General features: G+C 42.9%; 2 protein-coding genes across 2 annotated transcripts; both read left to right on the plus strand.

The window, feature by feature from the left end:
- Positions 1 to 521: 521 nt before the first annotated feature.
- On the plus strand, positions 522 to 8,952 carry LOC139539809 (charged multivesicular body protein 1a). The gene is made up of 7 exons (XM_071343117.1): positions 522 to 667; positions 1,279 to 1,298; positions 1,392 to 1,469; positions 2,261 to 2,407; positions 2,591 to 2,719; positions 5,857 to 6,053; positions 6,301 to 8,952. Exons 1-7 carry the CDS (start codon positions 661 to 663, stop codon positions 6,320 to 6,322), a joined length of 600 nt encoding a protein of 199 aa, XP_071199218.1. The 5' UTR covers positions 522 to 660; the 3' UTR covers positions 6,323 to 8,952.
- Positions 8,953 to 11,863: 2,911 nt separating this feature from the next.
- On the plus strand, positions 11,864 to 14,346 carry LOC139539810 (P3 protein-like). Its single transcript, XM_071343118.1, has one exon. The coding sequence runs from the start codon at positions 12,447 to 12,449 to the stop codon at positions 13,845 to 13,847; it is 1,401 nt and encodes a 466-aa protein (XP_071199219.1). The 5' UTR covers positions 11,864 to 12,446; the 3' UTR covers positions 13,848 to 14,346.
- Positions 14,347 to 14,786: the final 440 nt, after the last annotated feature.

Genomic DNA, 14,786 nt, shown 5'->3' on the forward strand with positions numbered 1-14,786 from the left:
ATCTCAGTTGTCAGTAGAAACCACATTTATTTAACAAAGTCAGCCATATCAGCTATGTTTTTTTTAAAGGCAGTAAATGAGGCTGAATAAACTGTTTCGCTGCCAGACAAGGCTCCGCTGATAACCGGGTGTACCAGTGGTAAGGATTCCCTCCATTGTGCTGAAAAGAAAGCTGTGCTTTAGGGACAGCTTTATGTAGGCCCTAACAGTTTGTGGGCACCGTTTGTCACCGTTATAGTGCAATTAATGTATTGTTTAGTGTTGCGGCTTTGCTGTCATGCATCTAAAATTGTATTTTTTAGTTTCCCCCACCAATATTAACATCCTAATATCGCTACTGGCTGTGGCGATATTGAAGTTCTTGCTTCTCATATGTTGTTGTTAGCAATGGTAACTCGTGCTTTTTGACAGCACGCTTTTGACTATAAGCGCCTAGCTGAGGTTCTCTGAATCTATCCAATCACCGCTCTCATGCGCTTGACCAATGACGTGGACGTATTTTGGCTGGAATACGCCGCTAGCGGAAAGGGGCGTGGCTTTGGCTAACTTGGTTTGGGGAAAGAAAGACTCATCACAAAAACAGAATATCAAAAACATTAAGGAAATTAGCTCTTTGTCAAACTAAAACAAATGTTTTAGGTCAAGTGAAGGCACGCTGATATGGATGGTAAGTCGTTTTGACTTTTGATTTGACAACTTACTTTGATCTATGTCGTGCGTTATAACGTTAGTTAGCCGACATAAACTAGTATAAAGGAAAAGCTTGGCAGCCAGTCGATAAAATAAATGTTATGATAGCTTGCTACTAGCCTAATATTAGTTTATATTAGATTTTACCAAATATACACGTTTTATAGTTAGCTATTAAAACCTCACTGCAATGTCAGATGTCACCAGAAGCTAGACGAGTATTCAAAGATGAACGTTAAAGTTTAGACGAGTAACTTTAGCTACATGGCTATTGAAGAGATAATTTTTCTAAACTGTCTAGATGTCTAGATAGCTAGCTAACTTCCCGTTTTCATGTATTTGTAGTTAGGTGGCTAGCATTACGTGTGTTATCGCCATTGGAGTAGTGTAGAGTTTGAAATGACCAGAACGCGTTGACAACTTATACAATTCTATGATTTTGATCCAGACTCAGAGATCACTAGCTAATTACCCTCAGTCTGTCATAGTCGTCATTGCACACTGTTAGTGCAAAGTATTCCAGGCCCAATACACTGGGCTGTATCTGTGTATCACCCCTCATCTAATTTTTTTCTTTCTTTCTTTCAGACACACTCTTCCAACTGAAGGTATATAGAAATTAGCCATTGTCTTTGTGGAGCTTAAACATAGTTAATAAAAAAAATTACACTTTAAAATGTCTGCTTATACTTCTCTAACAGTTTACAGCAAAACAGCTCGAAAAACTTGCCAAAAAGGCAGAGAAAGATTCAAAATCCGAGCAAGCCAAAGTTAAAAAGGTGAGTAAAGGGAGGGCTTTCTGAGAAAGAATGTAGGCTTGAACATGGTTGTGTGTAGTAGATTTTTGTTTTCTGATGCTAAACATTTTGCTATATGGTGTGCACTGGGCCTTACTGAAAGCGACCCGGGTTACGGGTATATAGGGTGTGGTATTGTTCAGTGGAGGCTGCTGAGGTGAGGACGGCTCATAATAATGGCTGGAATGGAGCAAATGGAATGGCGTCAAACACATGGAAACCATGTTTGACGTATTTGATACCATTCCACTTATTCCGCTTCAGCCATTACCACAAGCCCATCCTCCCCAATTAAGGTGCCACTATCCTCCTGTGGTATTACAGGATCAGCAGTCAGTCTATCCCAATAGCGTATAAACAACATTATTGTTGAAATTCGTGTCATTAAATAGTTAATTTAACTTAATATTTATTAGGCAAACGCGTTACGTGTTCAGTTGGCGTCTGACTGGACAGGTCGAATAAAGATGTGTGCAGCACATTAACCAGCAGGTGGCAGTGGAAGATCATGGTTGAGGCTGCACCAGTCCATTACTGTCCTAAGGATTTAAACAGACGACCAGGGGCCATATGTATCAAACGTCTCAGAGTAGAGATTGCTTATTTAGGATCAGTTTTGCCTTTTAGATCACAATGAATAAGATTACATGGACAGGGTGGACCTGATCCCAGATCAGTATTCTAACTGTAAGATGATTGTTACACATGCAGCCCCATAACTTGTTTTTATAGGCAACTGAACTGACTTTTAGTGTGTATGTTCGTCTCACCAGGCTCTTCAGCAGAAGAATGTGGAAGTTGCCAGAGTATATGCAGAGAATGCCATCCGTAAGAAGAACGAGGGCCTTAATTGTCTGCGCATGGCATCCCGTGTTGATGCTGTTGCCTCCAAGGTCCAGACTGCTGTCACTATGAAAGCGGTGAGTCTATTCCCTCTGCCATAATCATATGTTAATATCATCCAATTGTGTGTCTCACATTAGTCATTGTCATATTTTTTTCTTGACCTCCAATCTCAGCCATCCTTGCTACTAGCTACTTTCATAGAGATGCACTCTCTGTCCTACCTTTGTGTGTGGCACTCCTGTGTTTTATATCCCTAGGTCACAAAGAATATGACGCAGGTCACCAAGGCACTGGACAAAGCGCTGGGTTCCATGGACCTGCAGAAGGTGTCTGCTGTTATGGACAAGTTTGAGACGCAGGTCCAGAACCTGGATGTTCACACCTCGGTGAGTGGCACAAGTTTATAGAAAATGTTCCTCATCTATACTAAACAAAAATATAAATGCAACATGCAACAATTTCAAAGATTTTACTGAGTTACGGTTCATAGAAGGAAATCAGTCAATTGAAACAAATTAATCAGGCCCTAATCTATGGGTTTCACAAATAGGCAGGTGCGCATTCATGATGGGCCTGGTAGGGCATACGCCCACCCACTTGAGAGTCAGGTCCACCCACTGGGGTGCCAGGCCTTGCCAATCAGAATTAGTTCTTCCCCACAGAAGGGCTTTATTACAGACAGAACCCACAGGTGAAGAAGCCGGATGTGGAGGTCCTGGGCTTGTGTGGTTATACATGGTCTGCGGTTGTGTACTCCAAACACAGAGACGCGTATAAAGCTCTCCCTCGCCCTCCATTTGATAAATCCGACCACAACTCTATCCTCCTGATTCCTGCTTACAATCAAAAATTAAAGCAGGAAGCACACGTGACTCGGTCTATTAAAAAAATGGTCAGATGAAGCAGATGCTAAACTACAGGACTGTTTTGCTATCACAGACTGGAACATGTTCTGGGATTCTTCTGATGACATTGAGGAATACACCACATCAGTCACTGGCTTTATCAATAAGTGCATTGAGGACGTCGTCCCCACAGTGACTGTACGTACATACCCCAACCAGAAGCCATGGATTACAGGCAACATTCGCACTGGGCTAAAGGGTAGAGCTGCCGCTTTCAAGGTGTGGGACTCGAACCCGGAAGTTAACAAGAAATCCTGCTATGCCCTGCGACGAACCATCAAACAGGCAAAGCGTCAATACAGGGCTAAGGTTGAATCCTACTACATCAGCTCCGACGCTCGTCTTATGTGGCAGGGCTTGCAAACTATTACAGACTACAAAGGGAAGCACAGCTGCAAGCTGCCCAGTGACACAAGCCTACCAGACGAGCTAAATCACTTCTATGCTCGCTTCGAGGCAAGCAACGCTGAGACAATCATGAGAGCATCAGCTGTTCCGGATGACTGTGTGATCACGCTCTCCATAGCCGACGTGAGTAAGACCTTTAAACAGGTCAACATACACAAGGCTGCGGGGCCAGACGGATTACCAGGACGTGTGCTCCGTGCATGTGCTGACCAACTGGCAGGTGTCTTCACTGACATTTTCAACATGTCCCTGATTGAGTCTTTAATACCAACATGTTTCAAGCAGACCACCATAGTCCCTGAGCCCAAGAACACAAAGGCAACTTGCCTAAATGACTACAGACCCGTAGCACTCACGTCCTTAGGCATGAAGTGCTTTGAAAGGTTGGTAATGGCTCACATCAACAACATTATCCCAGAAACCCTAGACCCACTCTTATTTGTATACAGCCCAAACAGATCCACCGATGATGCAATCTCTATTGCACTCAACACTGCCCTTTCCCACCTAGACAAAAGGAACACTTATGTGAGAATGCTATTTATTGACTCCAACTCAGCGTTCAACAACATACTACCCTCAAAGCTCATCACTAAGCTAAGGATCCTGGGACTGAACACCTCCCTCTGCAACTGGATCCTGGACTTCCTGACCGGCCGCAACCAGGTGGTGAGGGTAGGTAGCAACACATCTGCCACGCTGCTCCTCAACACTGGAGCTCCACAGGGGTGCGTGCTCAGTCCCCTCCTGTACTCCCTGTTCACCCACAACTGCATGGCCAGGCACGACTCCAACACCATCATTAAGTTTGCAGACGACACAACAGTGTCTGATCACAAACAACGACGAGACAGCCTATAGGGAGGAGGTCAGAGACCTGGCCGCGTGGTGCCAGAATAACAACCTATCCCTCAACGTAGCCAAGGCTAAGGAGATGATTGTGGAGTACAGGAAAAGGAGGACCGAGCACGCCCACATTCTCATCGGCGGGGCTGTAGTGGAGTTCCTCGGTGTCCACATCAACAACAAACTAGAGTGATCGAAACACACCAAGACAGTCGTGAAGAGGGCACGACAAAGCCCATTCCCCCTCAGGAAACTAAAAAGATTTGTCATGGGTCCTGAGATCCTCAAAAGGTTCTACAGCTGCAACATCGAGAGCATCCTGACTGATTGCATCACTGCCTGGTACGGCAATTGCTCGGCCTCTGACCACAAGGCACTACCAAGGGTAGTGTGTATGGCCCAGTACATCACTGGGGCTAAGCTGCCTGCCATCCAGGACCTCTACACCAGGTGGTGTCAGAGGAAGGCCCTAACAATTGTCAAAGACCCCAGCCACCCCAGTCATAGACTGTTCTCTCTACTATCGCATGGCAAGCGGTACCGGAGTGCCAAGTCTAGGACAAAAAGGCTTCTCAACCGTTTTTACCCCCAAGCCATAAGACTCCTGAACAGGTAATCAAATGGCTACCCGGACTATTTGCATTGTGTGCAACTATTGGTTAGAGCCTGTAAGTAAGCATTTCACTGTAAGGTCTACTACACCTGTTGTATTCGGCGCACGTGACAAATAAACTTTGATTTGAGGCCGGTTGGACGTACTGCAAATTCTCTAAAACAATGTTGGTGGTGGCTTATGGTAGAGAAATGAACAACAGCTCTGGTTGGCATTCCTGTAGTCAGCATGCCAACTGCACGCTCCCTCAACTTGAGACATCTGTGGCATTATGTTGTGTGGCAAAACTGCACAGTTTGGAGTGGACTTTATTGTTCCCAGCACAATGTGCGCCTGTGTAATGATCATGCTGTTTAATCAGTTTCTTAATATGCCACACCTTTCAAGTGGATGGATTATCTTGGCAAAGGATAAATGCTCACTAACAGAGATGTAAAAGATTTTGTGCAAAAAAAATTGAGAGAAGAAAGCTTTTTGTGCGTATGAAACATGGGACCAACACTTTACATGTTGCATTTAAATTTTTGTTCAGTGTACATAATGGTTGTACTCCTAATCAATTTCATTTCTTGAAGTCTTGAAGTTTTCAAGCCTCTTGTTCACGTGTCCCCTACTTCCCTAAGACCTCTAGCTCACTCGGCCTCCTCGACCATTATCCTAGTTCACTAAACCCTTTATCTCAACATGCATTACTATACCCTTCTGGATAATTGCAGTAATTGTGAAACAACATAAACCCACTCACCTATAGGTGATGGAGGACTCTATGAGCTCGGCCACCACACTGACCACGCCCCAGGACCAGGTGGATGACCTCATCGTCCAGATAGCAGAAGAGAGTGGTCTGGAGGTGATGGACCAGCTCAGCCAGCTGCCTGCAGGAGCCACCTCATTGGGAGAGAGCTCCTCCCGCTCACAGCAGGAGAAGGAGGACCAGCTGTCTCGCAGGTACCCTAACAATGCAGCTTTCACTGGTTACTGTGGGACATTTGGCTTGTTTTCTAAATTAAGGAAATGTGTTAACAAGCTATTTTCAAATTATTTGACTGTAAAGTAGTGTAGATTCTGGCTAGATGTGTTGGTACTATGATAGATCCCCGTTTTAATTATGCATAGTGATATTCCAATGATCAACATGCACATAGACCAAAGATTTTCATATAAATCAACAATTACACTTTTATTTACATTGCAGGTTGGCTGCTTTGCGGAACTGAACATATCTCTCAACTATTTGCTAGACAGATGGAGGCTTGACAACCGCTTGGAAACAAACAGCTGGGAGCTGTGTGATTCTATCAAACTGTTCATACCGTGAGGACCTAATGAGCCTATTGATTTCCATCCTCACGTCTATTTATATACACACTCACACTGTGGTGCTGAAAATACCACCTGAGAAGGCATGGGTCTCTCTCTTCCCCCTCTTTCTGTCCGTCTTTCTTTTTCTGTTGCACATCTCTTTTTTTCCACCTTTCCTTTTCCCATATCAGTCTTTCCATCTCTCACTCATTGTCTTATATTAATTAGGGATCCCTCAAATCAAAATAAAGTGTTATTTGTCACACACTTCGTAAAATAACAGGTGTAGACTAACAGTGAAATGCTTACTTACGGGCCCTTCCCAACAATGCAGAGAGAAAAAATATCCCCTTTGGTTAGTTGTACTTGTGAATTTCAGTACATTGTCACATGACATATTTTTGGATGTATATTTGAATTGTGAGGGTTTTCTGTGAACATGAAGAGTTTTGCAAAATGTCTAAATAGTATATTGGAAAAAGGTGTTTTAAAACAGACACATTTGTGTAATATATGGAAGCTTGGACCCCCAAAAGTTATTTATCTGGATTTTGCCTATCAGATAAGATTAAATGAATATACATAGAATGAATAGAGCGGACAAATCATTGACTTGAATGGAGACTATTATTTAGAGTGCTCTGATGTTTCCCAGTTTGCACTCTGCTCAGCACTAAACCACAGACATCTCTTGACACACTGTATTGACAACACTAACAAACAAAATTAAGACACACTATTGTCTACTGCTTTTTCCCAACTCTTAAAAGAAATAATCCTCTGACATAATGTCATTATTTCTGTATAGAGGGAGGACAATTCTCAGTCATATTTTTTGTTTTCCTGATTATTTCTGTTAAAATATATTGCTAATTCATGCCTATGTTATTTTGCTTTGAATATGTTTGCCTTATTGGGATGCAGGTATATGCATAGGTCTTCTCCTCAGTGCCTGGATGTATCTAGTTAGACATATAGTGATTGATCCTATGTAAGGATTTAATATCGACGTTTTGAGACTATAAGGTTCTATCTGCCAAAATAATATTCTGAGATAATTGGCTTTACAGTTCCGAACCCTCATTGGTTTGAGATGTTAGCAATTTTTATCTTGTATTCTTTTGAATTTAACACCATGAATTGGGGTATTTAGAGTACTATATAGGTAGAGAACATTGAACCGAACAAGGCTATGTCAATAACAACATTTTGACAAGTGCAGATAGAACCTTATAGTCCCGAACTCTTGAATTATGTTGCCATATAACAAGGATGTCCCCTTTCTGTCCACATCACATACAAACCAGAGATTTGGCTTCTGTAGCTAAGACATTTTGGGAATACATTCCTTTCTTTTATTTTACATGGGAATGGTTATTAATACTCTTAGTTATGCAGGTTTTGCAGTATTTTGGTATATTTAGCCATCTGATATGAACATTTTGTCATTTCAATACTCAGGAAATGACAGCAGCATATGGCACCACAAGCAAACTGATAGACTTCTGGATTATCCTATGGTTGCAGCATTTGTAACCAGGAAACCATGTAACCACGACATGAGTTCAATCATCAGACTGTGGGTGCTGTTTCAACACATCCTCAAATGCATGTTTTACTCTTTGCCAAAATAAGCTCACATACTGAAGAGTTCATGCTGTTAAAAAATGATCTGTGATGCTGTGAACATTTCTCTGCAGTACTGCTTCACACAATTATTTTGCTTCCTTTTCTGTGTGGAGTGATGGTCATTATTATTAGCCTTTCAGATTATATAACATGCTTGCCGTCAGTAAAGATTGTTTGTGTTATGCATTCATCTGGTGTAAACAGGTCATGTTGTAGGTAACTGTTGATGTCAGAGAGACAGACTTCTTATACTGTACATGCCTACTGTACAGCTTCAAAGTAAACCTCATTTCTCCCCATGGTCATTCTGAAACAAGGGTCTAAATTGTCTACAGTACAATGGCTTCAGAAAGTATTCATACCCCTTGACTTATTCCACGCTTTGTTGTGTTACAGCCTGAATCCACTCAGGAACATTCAATGTCGTCTTGGTAAGCAACTAAGGTGTATATTTGGCCTTGTGTTTTAGGTTATTGTCCTGCTAAAAGGTGAATTTGTCTCCCAGTGTCTGGTGGAAAGCAGACTGAACCAGGTTTTCCTCTAGGATTTTGCCTGCGCTTAGCTCTCCTGTTTCTTTTTAGTCCTTGCCGATGACAAGCATATCCATAACATGATGCAGCCACCACCATGCTTGAAAATAGGGAGAGTGGTACTCAGTGATGTGTTGGATTTGCCCCAAACATAACACTTTTTGTTCAGGACATAAAGTGAATTTCTTTGCCACATTTTTTTTTGCAGTTTTACATTAGTGCCTTATAGCAAACAGGATGCATGTTTTGGAATATTTGTATTCTGTACAGGCTTCCTTCTTTTCACTTTATCAATTAGGTTAGTATTGTGGAGTAACTAAAATGTTGTTGATCCATCCTCAGTTTTCTCCTATCACAGCCATTAAACTCTAACTGTTTTAAAGTCACCATTGGCCTCATGGTGAAATCCCTGAGTGGTTTCCTTCCTCTCCGGCAACTGAGTTAGGAAGGATGCCTGTATCTTTGTAGTGATACACCATGTAAATTGTAATTAATAACTTCACCATGCTCTAAGAGAAATTCGATGTCTGCTTATTTTTATATTGACCCATCCACCAATAGGTGCCCTTATTTGTGGGGCATTTGAAAACCTCTCTGGTCTTTTGAGGTTGAATCTGTTTGAATTCATTGCTCGACTCAGGGACATTAACGATAATTATGTGTGGAGTACAGAGATGAGGTAGTCATTCAAAAATCATGTTAAACGTTATTATTGCACACAGAGTGAGTCCCTGCAACTTCCTATGTGACTTGTTAAGCACATTTTTACCACTGAACTTATTTAGGCTTGCTATAAAAGGGTCTGAATACTTATTGACTCAAGACATTTCAGCTTTTCATTTCTAATTGAATTGTAAACATTTCTAAAAACAATTATACTTTTGACATTATGGGGTATTGTGTGTAGGTCAATGACAAATTTAATCAATTTTAAATTCAGGCTGTAAAACAATAAAATGTGGGAAAAGTAAAGGGATTGAATACTTTCTGAAGGCACTAGGTGTGGATGGAATCTTAACAGGGGCTTTTTTCCTGTGTCTTTTGTGAGGTATATTATCTGTCCTGTGGCTCTTAACAACTGTCATTCTGCAGAATGTCTGGAGAGCTCTCCAGTTCAGCAGGTTGTTGGCTTAAATGCTTTCACAGAAGACCAGACCTCTCCCTTTTTTTCTTGCAACCTCTGAGTCATGAGTCAAAGTAGGCCACGTACTGCACAATAGATAGCGGCACTCTTATCAATACAATGAAAGTGGCTACACTCACTCTATGATCGATTGAATAGCTTTCTCAGAAAAATTACTGACTGGACTCACTTAACCTATTAAAAAGTCAGGTAAGACACTTCATGCTATGAATCCATTCATCTTATGTGATGTGCCCTTGCTGTTCAGAGAGCACAGGAGTTCCCTTACATCGTACAAATGGTGGTATCAAATTTCACAATTGCATTCGTTGTGTACGAACGTCCCATCAGCAATACTTAGCAGCGAACTGGATACCGTGCAATGTGTGTGTTCATGGTCACTATGTTTTTGCTCAGTGATCAAAGATGCAGCGGTCCAAAGATCAAGAGAATTTGATAGAGAAACATGTTGTTCCTGTAGTGGCTCATCAAGCTTCCGTTGCAGCATGGTCTCATGGACTAGACAAGTTCCTCCATAGATAAAACCATAAAGGTTACAAAATCTCAAGATGCCTACTACGTTCAACCTAGATTTTCTATAGCACACAGAGGATGTGTTATGCTAGAGCTTACCAGACATCAAATATCTGGTACTAGAACAGACTAGCTTGAACACCTTAAATCCACCCTTCTGCTCGACAAACATACCAGATGCTCCCCCTCTCACACACTACGCTGAACAAAAATATAAACGCAACATGTAAAGTTTTAGTCCCATGTTTTATGAGCTGAAATAAAATATTCCAGAAATGTTCCATTATGTAGAAGAAGCTTATTTCTCTCAAATTTTGTGCACACATTCTTTTACATCTCTGTTAGTGAGCATTTCTCCTTTGCCAAGAAAATCCATCCACCTGACAGATTAAACAGCATGATCATTACACAGGTGCACCTCATTACACAGGTGCACCATTACACATTTTGCTGGGAATAATAAAAGGCCACTCTAAAATGTGCAGTTTTGTCACACAACACAGTGCCACAGATGTCTAACGTTTTGAGGGTGTGCAATTGGCATACTGACTGCAGGAATGACCACCAGAGCTGTTGCCAGATAATTGAATGTTCATTTCTCTACCGTAAGCCGCCTCTAACATTGTTTTAGAGAATTTGGCAGTACGTCCAACCGGCCTCATAACCGCAGACCACGTGTATGGTGTTGTGTGGGTGAGCAGTTTGCTGATGTCAACTTAGTGAACAGAGTGTCCCATGGTGTGCACCATGGTGGTGGGGTTATGGTATGAGCAGGCATAAGCTACGGACAACGAACACAATTGTATTTGTTGATGGCAATTTGAATGCATAGAGATACCGTGACGAGATCCTGAGGCCCATTGTCTTGCCATTCATCCGCTGCCGTCATGACAATGCATGGCCCCATGTCGCAAGAATCTGTACACAATTCCCTGGAAGCTGAAAATGTCTCAGTTCTGGATTGCATACACACCAGAACATTGAGCATGTTTGGGATGCTCTGGATCGACGTGTACGGCAGCGTGTGGTCACGCCAGATACTGACTGGTTTCTGATCCACGCCCCTACTTAAAAATTTTTTTAAATTAAGTATCCGTGAACAGCAGATGCATATCTGTATTTTCAGTCATGTAAAATCCATAGATTAGGGCCTAATTAATATATTTCAATTGACTGATTTCTTTATACGAACTGTAACTCAGTAAAATATTTGAAATTGTTGCGTATTTTTGTTCAGTATAAGAAAACAAGCCCCCCTGCCCTGCTGAAATGCATTATTTATTGCATAAATCGTGTGTGTGTGTGTGTGTGATGCCACCCTTACAAAAAAGATTGCAGTAATTTTGAAGTCTAACTACAGTTACAGTGCAGTATAATTCAGCAATTACTGCTTCCAAAATACCACAGTCGACTGTAGTTACTGCACTTTTACAGCAGTTTCAAAACTGCAATCTTTTTTTTGCAAGGGCAGAATAACTAAATAAAGGAAAATACCTCCAGCCACAATGAACTGCAGTTTATATGTTTTGGACTATGTAATCTTACTCCACCATTTTCCTTTAGTCAACATAACATGACCACAGCATTTTGCAGTGGGTCCTCCCCCATAAATAAACGGTGTATCCTCTATGATGCTGAGAATGCAGCCCACGCATGGAAGAAAGAACACCCCCGCAATTAGATTTTTCTCAAGTGACGTTGGTGCTTATTTTGGTAAGGGACCTAGAGAGTTAACGCAACAACAAAAAAGAGCGTTAACGCTAGGGGCTTCTCTGATTGGATTAAAATAAGTCTTAGCGAGTGAGTGAAATAAGAGAAGAAATCAGGGGGAAACGGCGGTGGTGACAGTTGGCATCAAGCAGAGACAATAAAAACCGGAACGCGAGGCGACGATTCGCCGAGGCATATGTTTCTTCTTAGCACGAAAAAATGAGTCGTGAATCTTCTGATATCGGTAAAATATGACAGCATTTTAAAAAATTTAATTTAAGCAGCGTTCAAGTCGGATGGGGCGGGGTGATGTTTAAATTCCGGTAGAAAGAGAGCAAGAACACGGGTGAAGCTAAATGGGTACCAGAAGGAATGTAGACCCCGCTACCTACGTAGCTATTGTATCAGGGGATCTGAGAAGTTTTTATCGCGTTCTGTAAAAGGAAGGTGGTTTAAGACGGACTGGGGAGGTCGCAGGCTGGGGAGCAGCGTGTATTTGCGGCGCACCTAACAATGAGGACGCTTTTTGCATTCTGTTGTCTCTTCTTGATAACGAGAGGAACAGATCCGCCAACGGAGGGCAGGTCCCTGACAGACAACAACAACATGAACGTGACGGCCGACAGTAACAGAAGGTATATACAAATCGGGGACGGGACCTCCCAAGAATTTGAGTTTCCCGAAAACACTAAGGGCGTGATTGTAATCTCCAGTCAATACCGAAGCGCCGTAAGTACGAAGGGCCGCGAGAGCTGGAAGCAGACGGTCAATGTAAGCTCCTTGGACTCGGAGGTTCTTTCCATCCTGAATGTAAGTGACAGTCATGCGGGGCCCGTGAAGAGTTTCATTATCAGCATAAGGTCTGGGTTGCCGGGTCGGGCACAACTGCTCATCCAGCTATTGGAGTTGGACCAGGATTCTTTCCCTGTTGTAATTGAAGAAAGGACAGATTACTGCATCAGGGTGGCGCCTGGCAGGGATGACCCAGCTGCCCGGCTCATACAGTCAGGCGTGCTGTCCCACTTTTCTGAGAACCCTGTCCTATTTGCCTTGCTGCCGCTCATCTTCATCAACAAGTGTGCCTTCGGGTGCAAGGTAGAGGTAGAGGTGCTGAGGGGTCTCCTGCGGAAGCCTGTGCCTCTCCTCTTGGGGGTCGCAGGGCAGTTCCTGGTCATGCCACTGTACGCCTATGGTCTGTCCAGGCTGGGCTCCCTGCCAAAGGCCCTCTCCCTGGGCCTGGTCATCACATGCTCTGCCCCAGGCGGCGGCGGAGGCTACCTCTACAGCCTGCTACTGGGCGGGGACGTCACCCTGGCCATCTCCATGACCCTGGTGTCCACAGTTGTAGCTGCAGCAGCCATGCCCCTGTCCTCTGCCCTGTACGGCAGGCTACTGGGTGTCCACGCTGCCCTCCACGTGCCCTTTATCAAGATCCTGGGCACCCTTCTCTTCATTGCCATCCCCATCTCCCTGGGCATGCTGGTGAAGCTACGTCTGCCCAAACTGACCCGCGTACTGCTTGCACTGATCCGGCCCTTCAGCTTCGTGCTCATCGTGGGTGGCATCTTCATGGCCTACCAGATGGGGGCGTCTATCCTGGCCAACGTGAGACCTCAGATAGTGGTCGCGGGGGTGACCGTGCCCCTGTTTGGGCTGCTGCTAGGGTTTGGGATGGGGAAGCTGGCAGGACTAGCAGTGCCACAGAGGAAGACGGTCAGTATTGAGGTGGGGGTGCAGAACAGCCTCCTGGCGCTGGCGGTTATGCAGCTGTCGTTCCAGCGGGCGGAGGCTGACTTTGCGTCCCAAGCGCCCTTCATAGTGGCGCTCAGCAGCACCTCTGAGATGCTCCTCATCGTCCTCGGTCACTTTACCCATCGGAAGTTCTGTACCCCCACCACCCGGACTGAAACCTGATTGTAGACAGAGTTTCTGTTCTAAACCAAACCTGTGGAGGTCCCAGAGTGTTGGCTACAAATCACACACAACAATATGAAAACAATCATTGACATTGACACTGTGTACACAGGACAGCGAATGGACATTTAAAAAAAATTATAATCTTGAAACCAAAGGCCTTTTCCCGCTAACCCCCTTTTTTTCTTATTTTTTTATGAGATTGTACTGAAGAGTACCTCATGTAAATAGGCCGAAGAAGAGAAATACCTATAAAAGAAAATATATTTTTCTATAAAACATTTTTTGTAATTGAAATTATTGATTTGTATCATGTTTACAAGAGGTTTATGTGTCAAAGGAATGGGAATGGTTTTGAAAACTGATTGTTTGTCGGATGGAAATGTGTGGTGTTTGAAAAGTACTGTTACAATTTTTTTTGTTCTGGATTCAAAGATGGTTTTCTAGGAGTCCATGTACTTTATAAAGAGGAGACATAATAAAAGCATTCATAAAAGCAGTCTTGAGTTTGTCCAAGGAGGATCTTTATTTAAAGAAGGAATCTTAACACTGAGACGTACTAAAGTAAAGATTGTGCTGCAGCACAGCTGAGCAATATAGCCAGTACCTTTCTTTCTGAGGGTGTTTCCGTGACAATATTTGCCTGTGCATAATATTTGTGGACTGATTAACAGGTTTCTTTGTGTGTGCCAATGTGAGGACATTTGCATGTCTCTTTGCATTGTGTATTTGCATTTGTGTTAAAACAATCTCATGACACATCTATGTTTGCATGTTATGTGGTTACCTTTTTTAAGGTCTAATGTTTCTAAGCCTTTTTACTCCTGAAATAGAAGTTGTAGTTTTCAATATATTTTTTTGTGTAGTTCATAGGTCTTTGTGTGAGAGGGCATGTTATGACTGGAATGAACGTGATTTTTGGCAGGTGTTGGACTTGAA

The sequence above is a fragment of the Salvelinus alpinus genome, chromosome 15 (assembly GCF_045679555.1).
Source record: "Salvelinus alpinus chromosome 15, SLU_Salpinus.1, whole genome shotgun sequence".
In the NCBI taxonomy this organism is placed as follows: domain Eukaryota; kingdom Metazoa; phylum Chordata; class Actinopteri; order Salmoniformes; family Salmonidae; genus Salvelinus; species Salvelinus alpinus.